The 21088-nt window shown below is 38.7% G+C and overlaps 1 protein-coding gene across 3 annotated transcripts; it reads left to right on the top strand.

Annotated features, from left to right (window-relative positions):
• The first annotated feature begins 4056 nt into the window (after positions 1–4056).
• Positions 4057–18843, top strand: ANP32E (acidic nuclear phosphoprotein 32 family member E). 3 transcript variants are annotated; one of them, XM_063104593.1, is made up of 7 exons: positions 4057–4441; positions 7717–7866; positions 8303–8425; positions 9415–9580; positions 11059–11228; positions 15796–15850; positions 16556–18843. In XM_063104593.1, exons 1-7 carry the CDS (start codon positions 4388–4390, stop codon positions 16621–16623), a joined length of 786 nt encoding a protein of 261 aa, XP_062960663.1. In that variant the 5' UTR covers positions 4057–4387; the 3' UTR covers positions 16624–18843. The 3 variants fall into 3 exon arrangements, with proteins under 3 accessions (XP_062960663.1, XP_062960662.1, XP_062960665.1); XM_063104592.1 differs by having other exon boundaries at positions 16553–18843; XM_063104595.1 differs by lacking the exon at positions 4057–4441 and adding an exon at positions 5408–5574 and having other exon boundaries at positions 16553–18843.
• Positions 18844–21088: the final 2245 nt, after the last annotated feature.

Genomic DNA, 21088 nt, shown 5'->3' with positions numbered 1-21088 from the left:
TCCCCAAGAAAGCACCAAATTCTTTATTTCCTAATGGAAGTATGAATTGAAACTACTACCTGAGTTATTTGAGATAAAATCAACTATTAAACATGTCTTGAGTACCCACTCTGTGCTCAGAACTGTGCCAAGTCCTGTGAGTGATGCCAGACAAAGCCAGGTTACAACCTGGTTTCTCTTTAGGAAATTCCAATCTGGTCATGAGGAACCAGAGTTAAATAACATATATGGGATGTTGCAAGGCAGCATAGGATAAATGCTGAATGGAATAGAACATTTAATAAATGCTGAGAATTCAGAGGGTGGAAAATTGTTTTGGGTAAGGCAAAAGAACAGCGTAAGCAAAACTAAAAAGAGTAGAATGACTATTACCTGTTATTTCACAAAACAAAACAGCATTAGTGAGACTTGATCAGAAAAATGTGTAGTAGGTATTGTTCCAGTTTTTATTGCTGCATAACAATCCCAAATTTAGATGCTTAAAATGATATTGATCATTTTATTATCTCTCACAAGAATTCCTGTGGTACAAGAATTTGGGAAGGGCTCAGCTCGGTGGTTCTGGCTCAGGTTTTCTCATGTGGCTGCAGTCAGACAATGGCTGGAAAAGTTGGAGACTGGAGAAGCTGGGGGCTGGCTGGGAATCTCTCACTCTCTTCACATAATTTCAAGGCTTCTCCATGTGATCTGTCCTATAGGTTAGTTTGGATTTTCTCAGAGGGTAGGTATTTGGAGAGAGCCACTGTCAAATGTTGGGCTTCCCAGGTAGCAGACTCTGAGATGGAAATACCACTCAGGACATTTATTGTTGCGTGATATTGGGATCAATACCTAATAAGAGTGAGGAGAAAGCGGCAGGATTAAGTAGAAGGAGAAACTGAAAGGCAGTGCTGTCCCAACAAAGGCCACAGCCATGGGGTATTCTGGAGCAGAGATGACCCTTCGGAGTTTGTCTAAGGCTGGGCAAAAGGACAGTCTAAGTCTTTATACCTCTGTGTTGACTTATCAATGGATGTGGACTTCCCTCAGAAAGAGGTATAACCTTGAGCAAGGCAATTTTTTCAGCTGAGGCAATTCCCTTAAAGGGCTGACAACTGAGTCATCTTCCTGTGTGCTCTCTGCAGATAGGGGAATAAGTCCTTCGTTCCTGAAGGAAAACCTGTATGGTACATCCCAGTGTCTGCCACAGCCTCAACAGGATTTGTGACTTTCAGTAGAGGGACTCAGCCATCTTGTAAGAACCTGGCAGAGAGGAAGCTGGGGGAATCTATACCCCAAACTCACTGTCCTCCTGACTTCTGATTTCCTACCAGGACCAAACCCAGGAAGCCAAAGGACTTGACACAGTCCATGTGGGTTACAGAGCAGGGTGGAGAAAGGTGAAGAGCTGATTTAGAGGGGCAAACAAGATATTCAGCAGCAGAAGATGGGCTTAGTTTTTGATGTTAAAGACATGTTGAGTTTAATAATATCCTGTTGTATGCTTCTTACTGGTAGATTAGAGTTTTCTGAACCAGCCTCTCACTCATTCCACTCCTCTTTCACCTACCTCCTGATTACTTAACCTCAGACTCCATTCCACAATTTAAGCGCTGCCTAATTATTTCAGCTTAAAACATGTTCTAGTTCATGAATTTCGCTTTTCTCCTGACTATATTTCACTCTTCCACCCTTCGTTTAGCTCCATATACCCATCAACTAGCATGAGAATAAATGTTCAACACCTTTCCAGGGACCTTTCTTTCTGTGCACCAGCCCTATGGGGACTCTCTCCTCCCCCAACTTCTTATTTATACTGGCTTCTTGGTTAAAACTGGAAAGAAGTAAGTTTCAAGGTATTGAGGTAATGAAGATGAGAGATGATATGAGGGTGGGGATAATGAGTGTGGGAAGAAGACCCACTTTGGTGGATCTCTGTCTATGCTACTATGGGGTGCTTTCTGCAGCTAATATCCAGTGGTAAAATGAATTCATGGCCTTTCTTCACATTCATTATGTCCAGCATACTCTCTCATTCTGTTTACTGTGTTTCAATACAAAAGCCCTACCATTTAACTCCAATAATCATCTCTTTCTTGAAGCCCTACCATAATCAATAATCACCTCTTCTCTGGCTTCCATACATTTTTTCCTTTACTTATTTCTCAGTTTCCTTGAGTACTTTGGGAGAGAATCCCTCCCTCCTCTCTTTTCCCCTCAACCACAGTTTGCTCTCCTTTGCCTGATAATCCTATTGTGTATATTCCCTATGGACATCTTATTTATTTATTTATTTTTAAAAAGATGACCTGTAAGGGGATCTTAACCCTTGACTTGGTGTTGTCAGCACCACGCTCACCCAGTGAGCAACCAGCCATCCCTATATGGGATCCGAACCCGGGGCCTTGGTGTTATCAGCACCACACTCCCCCAAGTGAGCTGCGGGCCAGCCCGGACATCTTATTTTTTTCTCATGGCTTCAACTATGACTTGTATGCAGACGACCCCTAAATCTGAACCTCCGTCTTTGAGCTCTCTTTTGGATTTTGTTCCAGACCTTGCAGTGGCAGGTGGGATCAGAACTCAGGACTTAGTCCCAGGCTGGTACTAAAGTGAGCTTTTTTCTTTCTAGCTCTTTTTTTTTTTCCTTCTCTTGCTTTTTAACTCTTTCTTGAACTGTTTCGTGGTCCTTTCGTTCAGTTTTCATATCATCTTGGCTTCTTTAGGCTACATTAAAACAAACAAAAAAACCTAACTTTCCAAATGCCCCTCTCCCACCCCTAGATATGCCATTTTATACAAAAAGCTCTCCCTCTTCCCCTGTCTTCATCTTCACAAAATATCCTTTTCAAGGAATCAAAGGAAACACTTAGCATTGTGAAGACAATCACCATTTTGCTTTCCTTTAAAGTATTAAAAATGCAAAATACTAAGTATTTACATTTTAAATGTAAACCTATTTGAGGAGCTGTGTGAGGTCTTGGGAGAGGAGGGAAGAGAGTTGGTAGAGTGGTGAGAAGTCTGTGTTGGAAAGCAAAAGGTCTCTAACCTGAGAAACTCGAAAAACATCAATCTGTTCTGGGAGGCGTGGGACTAACTCACCCACTTCCTCCCTCAAATCATCTGAAATTTCTTTAGGTATCTATCCTGAGAATGGTGTAAGGAAATGAGGACATAATTTAAACAAGAACTAAGAAAAGTTAGTCCTCAAGACAAAAATTTTTAAAAATCATTCTTATCTCACTCTTCCATATCGAACACTTTAAAAGCACAATTTACCTACTTATTTCCATGGAAACAACCAAAGGGAAATCAGAAGGGAGAGGCATTGCCGTGCCATTTCCATGCGACTTAATGTCTGATTTTCGGTAGGCCAGCGTTGTTTTTCTTTCAAGGTCTGTGTTTATTACAGCAACAATTACCTCAGTAACAATTCTTCCAGGATAGCTTTATTTAAAGATTCCTAACATACATTTCACCCATCTGCTTTCAAAACTGTTGTCTTTCATGGTGGAAGTTAGAATACCATCTTTATCTCGGTTCTGGTTTTGCACCACGGAAAGTCAGTTTCTGTGAGAAATTTGTCCCTAGCAGGGCAGTGCCACGAAGGCATCCTTTTAATGTGATATGCACGTTGGTGTACACCTCAGCTGCAAAGCAGAGGCTGTGCTTTTAAAACAGCCAACAGCCGGTGCGTACCGTGTGGTGAATTATTAGTCTCCCAATTTGGTCACGCAAAGATGCTTTCTCTCTCCCTTTAACAATAAAAACAAAAACAAAAAACAAATCCAACAGACATCAGAACCATCCGAGCTCCTAGGGAAAGCGCGCCAACCACACAAAGAAAAGGAGGGGAGCTACTGGGATTCAAAATCATTTCGCTGGGACTTACAGCCTCTCGGACCTATCGAAGTTAACTGCGCGCTTGGCTGTAGCCAATAGACACACAGTTTCTGGTCCAGGTCTTCCCTGAAGACTGATAGACATATACGTAGCCCAATGGAATAGTGTGACGCTAAAGACTCAACCAATACGTTTGGGAGGTGGGTGGAGTGTAGGCCAGGGGGTTGGCGGTGCCGTGTCATGGAGGCTCAGTCTCTGAGCAGCCATTGAAGGGGAAGGAACTGCGGGTGTGCGTGTGTGCGTGTGTGTGTGTGTGCGTGCGTGTGTGTGCGCGCGCGAGTGTGTGGACAAGGAGGTGGGGGCAGCCGAGTTAGAGTCCCAACTCCTTGGACTCCATTTGCTATTCTCTTCTTTCTCTCCCACGCCTATGTGGTGGTAGTGGGCGTTTATATTTGCGTTTCTTTTCATTCATTTCCAAATCTTTTAAAATTTTAGGGTTGGGGGTAGTGGGAAAGGCAGGAAAGAGGAAGGGAGGAGAGCAGCAGCAGAAGAGCAGGAGGAGGACATGGAGATGAAGAAGAGGATTAACCTGGAGTTAAGGAACAGAGCCCCGGAGGAGGTGAGATGACTCAGCCCCCACCCCTTCCCCACCAGTTCTTTATGCTGAGGGTCGGGTTTCTGGTGTCCTGGTGGATGTGTAGGGAGGGACAATAAATTGACCCTCAGCTGGGGTTAGGGTTGGGGACAGTGTTTAATTTTAAGTTTTAAATCATTAAAATCTTCTACTTAAAATGGCGAAGGGTTTAAGTTTCTAGGGGCGTTTTTGTGTGTGCATGGGGGCTTAAGCCCCTTTCGGCTGTCATGGAATCGGGCGTCCTGGCCTCGTGGGGGCGAGAAACGGGGTGGTGGGGGCGCTCCGCCGCTTTGCTCCCCGCGTTCCTCCCGCCTGGGGGCCGGCGGCGTGGGCGCGACCCCCAGTCCCACGCGCCTAGGTCGCAGCCATCGCCGCCTGAGAAGTTAGTCCAACTTTTCTGCAGTGTTGCCAACTCATTTGGGGGGAGCTTCCCCGGCCTTGAGGCCCCCGGCCGTCCGACGTCGCGCCGGGCGCGGGCTGGGGTCGCTCGCGGAGTCGGCGCACCGCCAGATCCGGCGGCGCCCACTCCCCCGGGAAGCGTCGCGCGCCGCCAGCCGCCGGGCGGAATCTGGGTCAGCGGCAGGTTCGCGGCTGAGGTTTGGGACTCTTCGCAGTGACCGGAGGTGGGGAGGGGACGTCAGGCGTAATCTGCTCGTTCCCCCACAGCGTAACGATATTCGGCTTGTCGTGTGGTAGTGGCCGTAACTCCGAATTTGATCCCTGGAGACGGTTTCACAAAACTCAACAAATGGGTCGTGGTAGTTTTGTGCTTGAAGACGGGTTCGGCGATACTAAATGATGCGCTCCCGCTGCTGTCTCTTTAGTTAAAGAGACGGGGTTGGGAGGGGCCACGCGAGGCGGGGTCGTGGTGTTTTCGAGGGTCGGGCGGGAGGCGTTTCCGCCTCCTTTTCGCGGGCGCCTCCTCGGCCTAGCCCAGCTCTCCCTGCCCGGGGCGGAGGCACGAGGGGAGGCGGGGAGGCGACCCCTTTTTTCTATGGAGTGTTTCCGCCCCGTGTGGGGTTTCCCGTGGGTCCGAGCGGCAGGTCGCGAGAGCGGGGCCCACGGCCAGCGGGAAGTCTCGCACTTCTGGTCGCAAAGGAAAGCGGAGAGTCTTGCCGGTTTGTGGCCCCTGAAGTGAACCCTAGAATTGGAATATAAGGGATATTAATACCAGGCTACTTCAAAAAGTTCGTGGAAAAATAGAATTGAAAGATAGTACGAATCTTTCCATGAACTTTTTGAAGCACTCTCTCACACACGTATGTATTTTAAACTGGGGTGGTGTCTGTGCTGCATGCCAGCATAGAGGACGAGTGGCGTCTGTCTGGGTTTTCCCGGTCGGTCTGCAGAGGGAGAAATCACACTTTTTTTTTTTTAAGTCTCGGTTTCATTGAAATTGGTGGCGGGTGGGGAGGAGGAAACAGTCTCTTGCTATTAGGTTCGTCCCAGAGAGAACTTTCTTTTCTTTTCTTTTCTTTTAAAAGATGACCGGTAAGGGGATCTGAACCCGTGACCTTGGTGTTGTCAGCACCGTGCTCTCCCAAGTGAGCTAACCGGCCATCCCTATATAGGGATCCGAACCCGTGGCCGTGGTGTTATCAGTACCGCACTCCCAAGTGAGCCACGGGCCGGCCCAGAACTTGAATTTTCTAAAGCCTTTTCTTGGGGACCTAAGGAAAAAAAAAAAAAAAAATCAAACTTTCAAAGCTGTCTCTCAGAAGCATATGTTCAGAATGCTTTTTATGTCTTGGGTTGGAAAAATAGCGCCCCCCCCCTCAATCTTTTACCTAGTGATCCGTATTAATGTCCGTGCCAGTTTGGGGGAGTGCAGGATGTTGCCTTTTTGCAGCCTCTCCTTCCTCTGCTGTGGTGTAATAACGGTCTCATATTTGTATAGACAGTTTACAGAGCACTTTTCGAGTTTATTTACTTCCCTCCTTCGGACAAACTTGTAAGGTAGATTGTATTGTTCTAAAATCCAAATTAGCAAACGGAGTCTCAGGGCAGTGAAGTGATGTACTCAACTGTAAGAATTGGTTTTCTGACACTAAATCTGGTAGTAGCCCTTGCATCACTCAGCTAAACTAGGAGTCAGAAGACTTAAGAGTCAAGACACACCTCTGCCACATGCTAATTGTGTGACCCTAGGCAAGTCATTTTTGCCCTTTGGTCTTTGGTTTTCTCATCTCTAAAAGGGAGACCATGAAGCGTTCTCTCCTCATTGAAATAATTATGTCAAAGTCTTATTCAAATAGAGAAGGTGGTATCACTTGTGGCTAATTTTTAGCTCTCAAATAAGTCAGACATATTTTTGCATTGGGAATAGAAAACCAGAATCTTCCACTTCCACTTTAAGATTAATTCCATTCAGGTCCACGCCAGAAAGTTTTGTTATTAGTAATCTTACCTAATAGGGAATCCAGGCCCCCTCCCTGGAAGAGTGGGAAAAATTCCATAAAGTGCTACCAGAGTGTCAGGGAGAAATAACATTTTGTCAAGAATGAGTTGTTCTAGTTGATATTGTTATGCCTTAATGTTAGAACAACAACCAAAAGCTGGGCTGTCCCAGGAGGAGCTTTCAAACATTTCTGCATGAATGGTAACAACGTTTTTTTGAGTTATGATGGCATTTATCAACCAAAGATAAGGGGGTTTAAAGTGGAAAAATGTTAAAACAGTTTCCTCTCTTCTCCTTAAGTTTTAGGGCAGTTTAATCTTTTCCCAAAAGACCAGGTGTCCCCTCACTGCAAAATAAATAAATATATGCCCAGATGTTGAGGGTCCTTCTCATCAGGGTTAGAAACAGGTTTCACATGGGACCTTTTTCAGCACCCTTTTTTTTTTTTTTTTTTTAAAAGATGACCGGTAAGGGGATCTTAACCCTTGACTTGGTGTTGTCAGCACCACGCTCAGCCAGTGAGCGAACCGGCCATCCGTATATGGGATCCGAACCCGGGGCCTTGGTGTTATCAGCACCGCACTCTCCCGAGTGAGCCCCGGGCCGGCCCACATGGGACCTTTTTCAAAGTTCTGTTTTTTATGCCTCAGTGATTTGAAGCAGGCTTAAATTTTAGTCCAAGTTTAAGTTTAAAAGATTGCTTATAGTGATGACTTTAGATTGTATATCAGTTTTTGGGGGGAATAAAAGGATGCATGTAAGGCGATTGGTGGTTTTAATATTTACATTTTCATATCAAGATCCAGGTCTATTGCTAAGCAGATTGTAAACTAAAGAATCATTAATGTGTTCCCTCTTCCAGGTGACAGAGTTAGTTCTTGATAATTGCCTGTGTGTCAATGGGGAAATTGAAGGCCTGAATGATACTTTTAAAGAACTAGAGTTTCTGAGTATGGCTAATGTGGAACTAAGTTCACTGGCCCGGCTTCCCAGCTTAAATAAACTTCGAAAGGTAAGTTGGCATTAGTGTGAAGGCATCGTGATTTCAGTGCCGAGGGCTATTATGTCTAGTTTTTGACCAAATGAAACAACCATTCTACCTGGTACGACAAGTTTTTAAGTTTCTAGGGATGAGAAAAAGGGTTATATAGGATAGTGGAATTGCTTTATATCACAAATTTGGGTTTAACATTTTTCTCTGAATCATGAAATCCAAATGTAACACAACTGGAACCAAAGCTGGGTTAGGATCCCATTTTATAGGGGTTCTAATATATTATTTGGTAGATGTAGATGGGAATTTGGAAATTAATGATTTGTGGTGATAGTCTCTTGAAGCCAGAGAGAATGACAAATGTTTTTCTTCTTCAAATTGATATGCTTTTAAAATCTTTAGTCTGTTCTAAGCTTTCACCATTCTTTGTTTTCTCCCTCTGTTGAATATATAGTTGGAACTTAGTGACAATATAATTTCTGGAGGTTTGGAAGTCCTGGCAGAGAAATGTCCAAATCTTACCTACCTCAATCTGAGTGGAAACAAAATTAAAGATCTCAGTACAGTAGAAGCTCTGGTGAGTGGAAAGATTTTGTCTCTGGACTTGTATTTTTTGGTTAAATTGTCTGATATTTGTGTTTTATCTCATTAATTTTTATTTAACTCTTGAAACTTCTGAATTTCTTATATGTCGTGATCTAGAGGGTTACTGCTTTCTTTTCCTTTAGAGTAAAATATTCAAATGAATTTTTAAGTTAAAGAGAAATTTGTTTCATTGTCAGTTTCAGAAGTTGACTATCTAGTTTTTAAGTTTCTAGTATTTTCTTCTATTCCTTTTCCTTCTTTCTTGATTATTTTTTAAGTTAGTTTACTGTTTGCCCTCTTGTTTCCTGGTATGAGGGAAGGAAAAAAAGATGAAGTGAAACTGAAAATTGTTGCTCTGATTTTTAAAACAGTTTGGAAGGAGGTTGAAATTGTTGAAAATAAGTTTATCTGTGGATTTAAATGGATATTGTTATTGCATGATTTGTTGTTACATGGTATTGTTGCCTATTTATTCACAGATTTAGTCAAAAATATGTTGAGTGCCTATTATAAGTAAGGCAGTAAGATGCTTGAGATACAACAGTGAACAAAGCAAAGTTCCTACTCTTGTGGAGTTTATTTATTTGTTTTTCTAGTGGAGTTTTTTTTTTTTAAAGATGACCGGTAAGGGGATATTAACCCTTGACTTGGTCTTAACCCTTGACTTGGTGTTGTTAGCACCATACTCTCCCAAGTGAGCTAACTGGCCATCTCTATATAGGGATCCAAACCCGTGGCCTCAGTGTTATCAGAACCACTCTCTCTCAAGTGAGTCACGGGCTGGCCCTTTTCTTGTGGAGTTTATATGCCAGGGGCTAACTAAGAAGGTTGGTTGTGCTTGATATAATAACCCTTCATTACAAAATTCTGAAAATCCAAAAATCATTCTCTCAATTTCAAATATGTAATTTTCTGGATCATGAATTAAAAAGAAATAGAATGGTATTTAAAGTCTTGAATGTTTTAACTTTACTTTTCCAGCAAAATCTTAAAAATTTGAAAAGTCTTGACTTGTTTAACTGTGAGATCACAAACCTGGAAGATTATAGAGAAAGTATTTTTGAACTGCTGCAGCAAATCACATACTTAGATGGATTTGATCAGGAGGATAATGAAGCACCAGACTCTGAAGAAGAGGACGATGAAGGTAATCATTCTTAATACTCATAAATGTATCATAATTATAGTCTCCACTCTAGCCATGCAAATTTAGGTTGGGTTGGAGATTTAGGTGTGGAAAAAAAAATGCACAACAAGATATTAGTATGAAAAAAATTTAAAAACCCACAGTTCTAGCCTTAATTTCTTCTTTTAGATTCCTGATAGTTTCAGGGAATTTAATGATTATTATCATATGAAGCTCCATGACATTTTACATCTGTATAAAATTATTTCACCACCACCCACTAAAAGTGGCAACTTCCTAAATAGTACTTTTTAATAGCTAAAAAAGTAGAAACAGCCCAACCCAACTGAGTGGTTTAAAAAAATGTGATATATTCCTATAATGTAATATTATTCCACCATAAAAAACGAATGAAGTACTGATACATGTTACATGAGTGAACCTTAAAAATGTTCTGCTAAGAGAAAGATGCCACGCATAAAGGTCACATATTGTTTGATTTCATTTATGTGAAGAGTTCAAAATAGATAAATCCATAGAGACAGAAAGTAGATTAATGGTTGCTAGGGGCTATGGGGCAAGAATGGGAAGTGACTGCTAATGGGTATAGGGTTTCTTTTTGAAGTGACGAAAAATATTCTAGGGCTGGCTGGTTAGTTCAGTTGGTTAGTGTGCAGTGTTATAGCACCAAGGTCAAGGGTTCAGATCCCCATATTGGCCAGCAACAAGAGAAAAAATTCTGGAATAAGATAGTGAATATGCATTTTTAGATAACTAACAAATCAGATGACAGAATAGCTGTTGTTAGTAATGGGACACTGCTTGTTATTATTGGATGAAAAGATTTCACTATAAAAAATTTGGAGGGCCGGCCTATGGCTCGCTTGGGAGAGTTCGGTACTGATAACACCAGGGCCATGGGTTCGGATCCCTATATAGGGATGGCCGGTTTACTTACATGGGAGAGTGTAGTGCTGACAACACCAAGTCAAGGGTTAAGATTCCCTTTCTGGTCATCTTAAAAAAAAAAAAAGAACTTTGGTGGATAAACAATTATAAAATGATAAGCAGATAAAATGGTAAGGAATTATATGATAATGTAATTATATGGTAATGATAAACAATTATAAAATGGACAAGCAGATTTTGAAGTGTCCACAAAGTAAAACTGTAGTGCATGTGATGTTTTGATGAAAATCTATACATTGGATAAATATCAGTGTTTAGAAACCATACATCTGAAGTAGTCAATATGAATGTTGTAAAAAGGAAATGTTAAAAAAAAATCAACCTGATATATTTTTGACCCATTGGCTTAAGAATTCGAAGTGATTGGGAAGGATGGAAAGGATCAGCATACCAGCAAGAAACATTTGCTTAGTCATTTGCTCATCTTTTAAAAGACTTCTTTTTTCTTTCTTTTTTTAAAAAAATTTATCATTACACAATGTAAACATTTTTATGGTCCTTTACCTCCATCATTTAAAATGTTTTTAAAGATGGAGATGATGAAGATGAAGAGGAAGAAGAAGCTGGTCCACCTGAAGGATATGAGGAAGAGGAGGAAGAAGAGGAGGATGAGGAGGAGGATGAAGATGAAGCAGGTTCAGAATTGGGGGAGGGAGAAGAGGAAGTGGGCCTCTCATACTTAATGAAAGAAGAAATTCAGGTGAGTAGACATTTTTTACATGCACTATAAATTAATTACTTAGGCATAGGGCTAAGTACTGTAAAAAGTGAGTTGTGTAGAAATCTGAGTTATTTCTAACTTGTGGGTGTACGTATATCTGTCAGTGCGTCTTTTTTTTCCCATTGTCCCCACCCCATAACATATCCAAATAATCATAAACACCTGTTAATTTTACCTCTCAGATATCTTTCAAATGTATTCTGACCTCAGTGGCATGAGATGGTGGAAACATTTTACAAATGTCTCTGATCCTCACTTTCTGCATTCATAAAGCTATGGTATACCAACCTCATAGGATTGTTTTTAAGGATTTAACAAGACAGTATGTGTAAAGTATCTAGTCCCTGGCACATTGTTTCTTCCCTGTAATTATCTCTTGCTTATACTTTTATATTAGCTTTCTAAATGGTCTCTCTGAATACAGCATCATTGAATATCCTCTGTAGTGCTGCCTGTGTACTCTAATGCAAATGAGATTATATCACTAGCCTTCTTGATATGCTTTAATGTTTCCCTCTTGCCACCAAGACATACAAGGCCCTTCATTATCTGGCTCCTGCTTCCTTCTCTAGTCTCATGTCCTTCAATACCAAATTAAATTATCATACCAAGCCATTTCTTACCTTAGTATCTGTGTATACATTGTTCACTCTACCTGAAATGACTTTCTACCCATGCTCTCTGAAGAACTTTATTTTCTTTTTTGCTGTGGTAAGCATAAATATAGAGAAGCATATAAAGTGCACTAATTTTGTATACAGCTCCATGAAATTTTACATATGTGTATATACTTGTGTAACCACCTCCTGAATCGTGTCTTGTGAACTCTTATTTTTACAAATGCTGCTCTGGAGCTGCCTCATTATTAAAGCTGTCTATAATTTTTCTTATGTAGTCATTCCTTCCTCTGTTATCTTTGAGCCTTGATTCGGCTTCTTTTGCCTACAGACACTATTGAAAAAACATATTTGGGGCCGGCCCGTGGCTCACTTGGGAGAGTGCGGTGTTGAGAATACCAAGGCCCCGGGTTCGGATCCCATATAGGGATGGCCGGTTAGCTCACTGGCTGAGTGTGGTGCTGACAACACCAAGTCAAGGGTTAAGATCCCCTTACCGGTCATCTTTAAAAAAAAAAAAAAAGAAAAAAGAAAAAACATATTTGGCCACTTTCAACTAGGTGGTGAGGTCCTTAAGGGGAGGGGCCTTTCATCTTTGTATCTCAGCATCTAGTGCATTGAGTGGTACAAAATAGGCTCATAGGAATGTCAGTTGACTAGAACAAATGATTTTTTTAGCCCCTGGGAGTTTAGGCGTGGTCAAGTATAGATTGAGAATCTCTAAGACAATACATACAACATTATGTCAGTGATAGGGCTAGCAGAGACCAGAAAGAGTTCCCATTCATGATGAGATAATTTGGATATTTAAAATTAAGTCTTGAGGCAGCAGTGGATCCTCTTCTTTGATCTACCATGGCTCAGCCAGGAACCCTGAACCTCAATAATGAGGTGAGCATCAGGGTCTGAGAACCTGTGGGGCTGACCTTAAGGGCTTTCAATGCCAGCTCCTTTGCATCTCTTGGGCTAGTGGTCTGGGGTGGGGGAAGTGGGTGTGGCTGGAGGGATTTCTTGATGGGCCCAGGCAGGTTTCTTGGACCTTGGAGTTTGGCAACTGGTAACTCCCTTTCATAGTTTCTATGTGACTGGAGTAAGAGTCATGTCTCTGGACCTCAGATGCCACAAATTTTATCTGTGGGGCCTTGGGAAGATCATTTAATCTCTATGTTGTGTCCTCATCTGTAAAATGAAGCTCATGCTAGTACCTTCCTCACAAGGTTGTGAGAATTAAATTAACTGATACATGTAAAGTGTCTGCACAGTGCTTGACACTTAATAAACTGTCAGTACGTGTTAAAAAAAAAAAAAAAGGTCTTGTTCTTAGAAGCTAAGTGCCAGGAGAAGCTTTAGAGACTATTGAGATTTAAAAAGAAATTAGAAGGAAATAGAAGGCATATTTGATTAGCTGTTTTTTATTTGAGTGTTTTTATTTCTTCTTAGTTTAGCTGCTCTTCAGAGGCAAGGAATTAATACCTATAAAGAAGGACTTTATGTATGTGTAGGAGAGGTGGGGGCTTTAAGAAGTATTGGGAATTATGGCACCCTTTTACTACTCATACCACAAATGAGGAAATATTTTATTTCCTACTAATAAGAAGATCACAGTCTCTACGGAGCAAGGAAGTCTCTGGTGAAAGCTAAGTTTTTATTGAGAAGTATTGTCTAATAGATGATTTAAAAAAAAAAAAAATGTTTGATTTAAAACAAAATCCAGAGAAATAATTGGCTTTTTATACTTGGGCTTTTCTAAATTATCAAGGAATAAATATGATTGGTATTTCAAGTGTTTTGTTAAAAAATTATGAATATTTTTCCTTTCATTATTCCTTGCAAATTTGAGCTGTTTAAAATGTCTTGTCCTCCTTCTCTTGCTTTCCCTTCCCTTCTCCTTTCCTGTCCTTTGTCCTCTACCCCTCTTCTCTTCCTTTCATTTCTTCTTCAGTTTAAGGCTGCAGGATCTCCTGATTTTTACTGAGATCTTTATTATGCTATTTGGTACCCCATTTATTCTTTCTGCTCCTTGTAGCTTACTGGTGTTCTGGTATGGAGATGCTTTACGATGTTTTAGTAGACTCAATTAATTATTTCTTTTTTTTTTTTTAAAGATGACCGGTAAGGGGATCTTAACCCTTGACTTGGTGTTGTCAGCACCACACTCAGCCAGTGAGCGAATCGGCCATCCGTATATGGGATCCGAACCCGGGGCCTTGGTGTTATCAGCACCGCACTCTCCCGAGTGAGCCACGGGCCGGCCCTCAATTAATTATTTTTAATATAAGAATCATGCCGTTTAGTTTCTTAGGGGCTTCTACTAAATGCTGGAAAATTAGATTCTGTTTATTGTTTCTAGACCCCAATAGGGTGTGGATATCGTGAAGGGAGGATTGTCCAATTTCTCCCTACCTATCCAGTGGTTCTTGGCATTTACCAATTGGTTAGAGTATTTTTTTTCCTTTTAGATTATGTATATTCATGGAGTACAAAGCTGACCATTACCACCTGTGCCCAAGATGTGATGATCAGATCAATACTATCAGCATGCCCATTACCACAAATTGCGATTATTCCCTGTTTGTCCCACCCAATTGTTCCCCAACCTCCCTCTCCTCACCCCCCACCTGGCCACCCTAGGTATGCTTGGTTAGAGTATTTTTGAAGAGCAGTAAACTTTTGTGGCATTGGAGGGGAGATGCTAGACTTGTTCAGTTTGTTCAAACATATTGTGGCAACTCATCTATCTAGAACTCATACATCTGGAACATAGCCAAGAACATGGCAGTAAGTGTCAAACATGGCTTCTGAGTAGCCAAAATATAAGTAACAAAAGACATTTTGTTTGTAGGACAGTGTTCAAGCTAAACCTGTTTTCTTTTATGTATTCAATTCTCTGATAAGCTTGTTGATCTATTTTTTGATTTTTTTACCAGATTAAAATTGAAATAGTAACTGACTGTGAAAGAGAGGGCATAAAAACTAGGAAAAGAAACAACTCAAAGGTGGAGGCCAGTGTCATTTTGAAATAGAGAAAACCTTTCTACGTATATTAATAGGCTCTGAGGGAATCAGCATCTACTAATTGGTATAATATTCATGATCAAAATGGTAACCATAAAAAATAATGGTGGCCATGATTATTTAAGTAAAAGATATTAACTTAGGTTCAGCATAAAATTGTAGAAGAAAATGCAGTGCACTTTAGAGATTTGTATCACTATAGGCTAGAGTAAAAAAATAAAGTAAAAAGGTTGTGATGCTTCAAGGCAAAGTTTAAATCTTAGCTGTCCAGAACAACTCATTTCACATGAGTTGTAGATCAAGTTTTATTGTGATTTTTATCAACATTTGCTATTTTGTTGTATTGATTTTTAGATTTTGAAGGAACTTATAGATCTTTCTAGATAAGTACTTTACCTTTACAGATTGGAAAACTGAGGTCTAGTGAGATAAAGTGACTTATTCATCACATAACTATTTGGGGGCTAGGATTCGGGTCATTCCTTTCTTTACAGATCTATAAAATAGAAGACCCTGTTTTTAAAATAGATAGCTCTGTCCATTATGGTAGCTAGTAGGCATATGTGGCGATTTAAATTAAAATTATATAAAATAAAAAAATTACTTTCTCGTTTGCACTGGTTACATTTCAAGTGCTTGATAGCCTTGTGTAGCTGGTGATTACTATATTACACAACACAGATATAGAACATTTCCATTGGTGCAGAAAGTTCTTTTGAACAGTGATGGTCTAAAGCATAACTTATTTTCATTAAAAAACTAGAGGATTTAAAAAAGGACCTATAATGGATGCAGAAGCTGTCAGAATACAGAATAACTGTAGTTTCTTTGCTCTTGTTGGAATATATTACAACAAACAGTGAAAAATCCATTCATGGTTTATTTATTCTCATACTGAGTATTTTAATTTTAAGGATGAAGAAGATGATGATGACTATGTTGAAGAAGGGGAAGAAGAAGAAGAAGAAGGTGAGTTACATTAGCCACAACAAATTCTAAAAGTCCATAATTAAAGTCCATAAAAAATAGCGATCTTTAGATTAAAGATAAATTAATGATAGCTATTTTTTATGGACTCTAATGAATGAGTTTATATTGCAAATTATTACTAATCCATTTGATTTTGCTGTGTTTATCACAGAGAGCCTTAAAAAGTATATGTTTTTTAAAAGACTAATTGTCTCAGGTAATTAATTCTGTTAAAAAAATAAACAGCTTATAACGTTTATTTTAAAAGCAGGAATGAAGAGATAATGGAACCTTGAGCTCAATTTATTCTTTTTTGGGGGGTCTCTTGTTTTGGAGAGAGTGAAACCTTATTTATAAGAGGAGAACAGTTGAACTCCAGATTCGCTCTCTGGTATTTTTTACCTAGGTCTTTTAGAATAATTTTAAAAATTTACTAACAATTTCATTGATGTCAAGCCCCGAGTTTCTTGATCTGTACTTCATGATTTGGCCACAAGGGTGCATAACGAGCTGTCATTATTTAAGAATTTCTAAGTCTATTATGTCTGTTCAGTACACTGAAATTGAAAGAAAGCCAGAGAGGAAACTTAACCTATAATATTTTTCTGCTCTTAACTTTTCACTAAGAATCACAGTTTTGTAAGTTAATATTCATTTGTTAAAATTAAGTATTTTATGCTTTTCCTTCTACTCTTCTTTCAGAAGAAGAAGGTCTTCGAGGGGAGAAGAGGAAACGAGATGCTGAAGATGATGGAGAGGAAGAAGATGACTAGATCATTCTAAGACCTGCTTCCCTAATGTTCCTGGGTGTGCAATAGAGTGATCATGTCTTTATTTCTTCATGTATGATAGCTATCCCTACAGAAGACAATGTGTAACTTTTTATAGGAAAAGTGTGGTTTTACTATTTTTGCCTTATCATTCCAAATAAGATTTACTAGTCTGTTAATGATCATATTGTATGTAGAGAAAAATTTTCATTTGACCCTCATTGTGAAATTACCTCGCAATTTTAGAATTTTAATTTTTCTAATTCAAGCTCACCGTATTAGTCATTTTTAGCCCATAATTAAAACATGACTGCTTTTACACAGGTGTAGTATGTTGCATTTCATTTGTAAGATTTTAAAGTTATTTATAAATTAACTGAAATTGCAGTCAGCTGTAATATGAAATGACAGTCTCTTGAATGATAAGTTGGCTATTTTTTTTAGAGGTGATCCAGAGATCTTTAGTTTGAGGGCAGTGACCTTTTTTTTTGGCTAAGGGTATAGGGTGCTTTTTTGTCTCATGAGTAACTTGGAAAGTAGAAGCAGAATAGTAAAGGTTCTGTTCAGTGATATAATTAATGGATTTTGTGGAGGTTCTATTCAGTAATTATAGTTAATCGATTTTGTTGTGACTGATAAGATTTTATTTTTGAAGGAAAAATTGGTTATACTAAGTCCAGATACATGCAGCTGAGCCCTTTCTTCAGGCTGCATCATGACATACCAATGTTTGTTTATGTTGTTTTGTTTTTATGTGTGCATTCTTTTTTCTGTCAGCAATTCCTTTATGATCACTTTCCCTTCTTGTTTTACTCCCCTCCTTCTATCTCAAAAGAAAGTTGGGAAATTTGATATACAGGAAAACCTTAAGTCTTATACCTCAATCAATTTTTCAGACCTGTTTGGGTTTTAAACAAGTGAAGAAATAAATTGAGTATTTTCTGATTTACGAATATTATTATTGATACAGTTTTATGCAACAAACTCTGCCTACTGTTCTTGGTTGACAGCATGTAAGACTGTCTTAGTAGGATGAAGAAAAAAACGAAGCAGGGGAGGCTTTTGGAAGCAGCATTAGTGTTCCTCAAAGGTCAGAACAATTGCCTATTAATAATTAATGAGATTTTAAGTTGGCTTCCCAAATGATTTGGATACCACTCTACAAAGAATTTATAATTTTTCTGAGTGGAACCTTTAATTATTCTTCATATAGTTTTAAAGCATTACCAGATATAGCATTTAATTGGAGTATACTAGGCAGTTGGAAAAATATGTGAAACTAAATCAATATTAAAATCAAGATTTGTTTTCAAGCAGGTATCCATTAAAAATAGAAAAATATTCAGGATAAGTGTAAGTGTGTGTTTCCTTAATATGGCTACTATATAAAACATGAGTAGACAAGAAGTACAGCTCCCTTTTGTTATGGAGGCTCCATGTTCAAGGCAGTTGCTTTTTTAATCTTGGCTCTCTAACATTTTTTTCCCTTTGTTTTGAATATTTGTAAATTTATTAAAAAGTGTCAGCAAATTAATTGAAGTAATGCTTCTATACTGGGACACATTTAAATTGCTGAGTATAGTACTGCTGCAGCTGCTTTTTTAGTTTAAAATGTATAATTTGTTGTTTTAAAGTAAAAAAATTATGAAGTTACTTGTGGAAAAAGTAAAAAAGTTGCACAACTGACTTACCTAAAACACTTGGAATAAGTTTAGAGGGGGTATTGGAATTGCCAGAAGACTAACGTTTTTCTCCTAATTTTAACAATTGTGAAATGCTCTGTTTTAGTCCCTAAGAATTCTCATTGCATATATGTCATATTATAAAATACTTATTTTTAAAATGAAATCTGTATAATGACTTTCTTATCAATCATCTTATTGTGCAATCAAAATAAGAGTTCTTTGCTTGGAAAACAACACTTAGAGCCTCCAGATAACTTTTAAGACCTATTTAGCTTTGTGAATGATATTTTCATGCAAATAAGTAAGGGTGGGTTTTATATTTTGTAGAAGTTTTTGGTCCTATTTTAATGCTCTTTATATGGCAGTATGTATATAGTGTGTTAAGTTCCTCAAGAATCTCTTTAAAAACTTTGAAGTTAACACTTTTGTGCAACTGTGTTTTGAATAAAGCCATTACAGTGTTACAAACAAACAAAAAAATGCAGTACTGCTGATCATTCTTTTATTGTTTCTGATTGTTACTTTTTTTTCCTGTGACTGCTGTAACTTAAAGTTTTTGAAACTGAATTGCTTCAAATAAATCAAAGATTTGTTTTAATGATTAGTTTCAGTGTATGACATTCACTTTTTCAACAGTACCATTTTAAAAAAATACATTGAAACAGCTTGCAAGTAAACTCATTCAAACATTTGGATGTGATATGAGGCATTACAATCTAATAGTTCAACATCATCTTATTTTTTCCAGGCAGCAGAAAAAAGTCTGGATTCCCTTAATTTTCCTTTTGGAGTTGCAAATTGAGCCATTACTTATCGTATTTTGATGTGAAGTAATAACTTTATTACCTGTAATTGAAGTAACTATTATCTACAGTTAATTAAAGTGATTATAAAACTATTGTACATCAATAGTTTTTTCTAAAACGAATACAAAGTCTCCATTTATACGTGTAATGTTTAGAATCTTTTGATAGTATAAATACGAATATACATAATTCTTACATGTTTTCCATGAGTAAATCAAACTTGAAACAAACAGTATGTTTTTTCTGCTCTCTTTGGTTTTCCCTTGATAAGTGATTTTTAAAATGTTTCATTTGTGGACATCTCTAGGATGTATCTGTTGTGTAAAGTCAAGGCACAATTATAATGCTAAGTAATATCTTCACGGTTGCTTTATGGTTAAATATTGAAAAGGTATTTTAATTACAGAACTCTCCTTCCTGAGAGGTGGAAAATATTGAAGTACTTTTAACTACAGGTATTGTTTACTGACATTAGTGTGTTTTTAAAAATGTCTTTAAGGAATTCAAAGCTTTTCCCCTCTTGGTTAAAGAAAATGGTAGAACCATGCAAAGTTTTTGGTTAAGTTATTAGATTATGAAGCAATTCAGTGAGAGATTGTGATTCAAAATATCTGTAAGTATTGTTTACTCCTTGTTCTATATTTTAAAGAGAGGCTTTGGAATGTGACTTTTATTTTTCCAGTTGCTGAAAATTTCCCTTCTGTTGTTTCTACTACTGGATGCAATGATATTCTGCAGCTCTTGCTTAATTAATAATAGCATTCTACTATTCTACTACTGCATGCCTTTTTCGTACACTAATCAGTCTAAGATTTGAGAACCTGGCGTGGGTACATTGGCCAGAGGCAGCTACTTGTGTTACTAGTCTATTGAACAGCCCTAACTTGAAGGAGAACGGGTTACACCACAAAATGGAAATTACAAAATGAGTTGCTCTCCAGGAGAATATTTAAAAAGACTATATACTGGTAAAATACTTTTATTTCATACAAATCTAGTTAGTCTTTTAGGTGGTAAGACCTTGAAGTAGGGTTACCCCATAATAAAAACCCTGATTAAGAAAGAATTGGAAGCAGGTATGACTTTCAATTTCATGAATATTTACAAATAATTTTAAGTTTTTGTTATCATTTGGACTTGGTTACTTATAAAATGGACATATTCACATTTATGATTAATCCTGAGACAGGCCACCAAATAGGCACACAACACTGGTGAAAACAACCCGTTTTAACTTAAAGAAGTAACTTTTGACACTAAATAAACACTTGCCTATTTTCTTTTATTCTCCTATTAAATTTCAAACTGCACTGTCTTGCAGATGAAGAAGGCCATTACCTACCTATGCACTGCACTTGGGGTTGTGACTTTTCCTACATAGGGTCGTTCCCCAGCTCCAGAAGTAGCTCACAGAGGCTACAGGGCTTCTCCACTTGGAGAGATTGTCTCCCAGGGTCCATTTTTCTTGGCACCGAGTAGCCAGCAACAGTGTAGTCAGTGGCATTCAAAGTCATTTACGTAGAGACCCGTGACTGTCTACGTAAATGAATACTGGGGTCCACAGAAGAACCTGTAGGTGTAATGGGAGGAACTTCAGTTGGAGCAACTACATTTTTTTTGTTTTGGTGGCAGTGAAGCCAGTGCAAGTTCAGCGCTTAGTTTTGTTCTCTGCCCAGCCCCCGTCACTTTTCTGAGAATATTCTAATTTAACAACAAACCCATTTCTGCAGTGTTGAGGATTTAATATTTGTAGAAAATTAGTGAAATATTTCTATATAAGACTCCGGTGAGGAATTTCTACCAGATTTGGTAATTTTACCGAAAACTATTTTTACCAAGCCATGTATATTGGGCTATGTGTCAGGAACCACTACCAAGGTTCCTGGGCTGTAGCAGTCAGTACGCGAAGGATTAGAGCTCTAGAACTCAGCCTCATCCGTTTCACTTTTACCCCATCCCTTCTCATTTCAAGGACTC

This window comes from Cynocephalus volans, chromosome 8, assembly GCF_027409185.1.
Source record: "Cynocephalus volans isolate mCynVol1 chromosome 8, mCynVol1.pri, whole genome shotgun sequence".
Taxonomy (NCBI): domain Eukaryota; kingdom Metazoa; phylum Chordata; class Mammalia; order Dermoptera; family Cynocephalidae; genus Cynocephalus; species Cynocephalus volans.
Note: the sequence above shows the minus strand (reverse complement) of the source record. Positions and strands in the feature narration are given on the sequence as shown.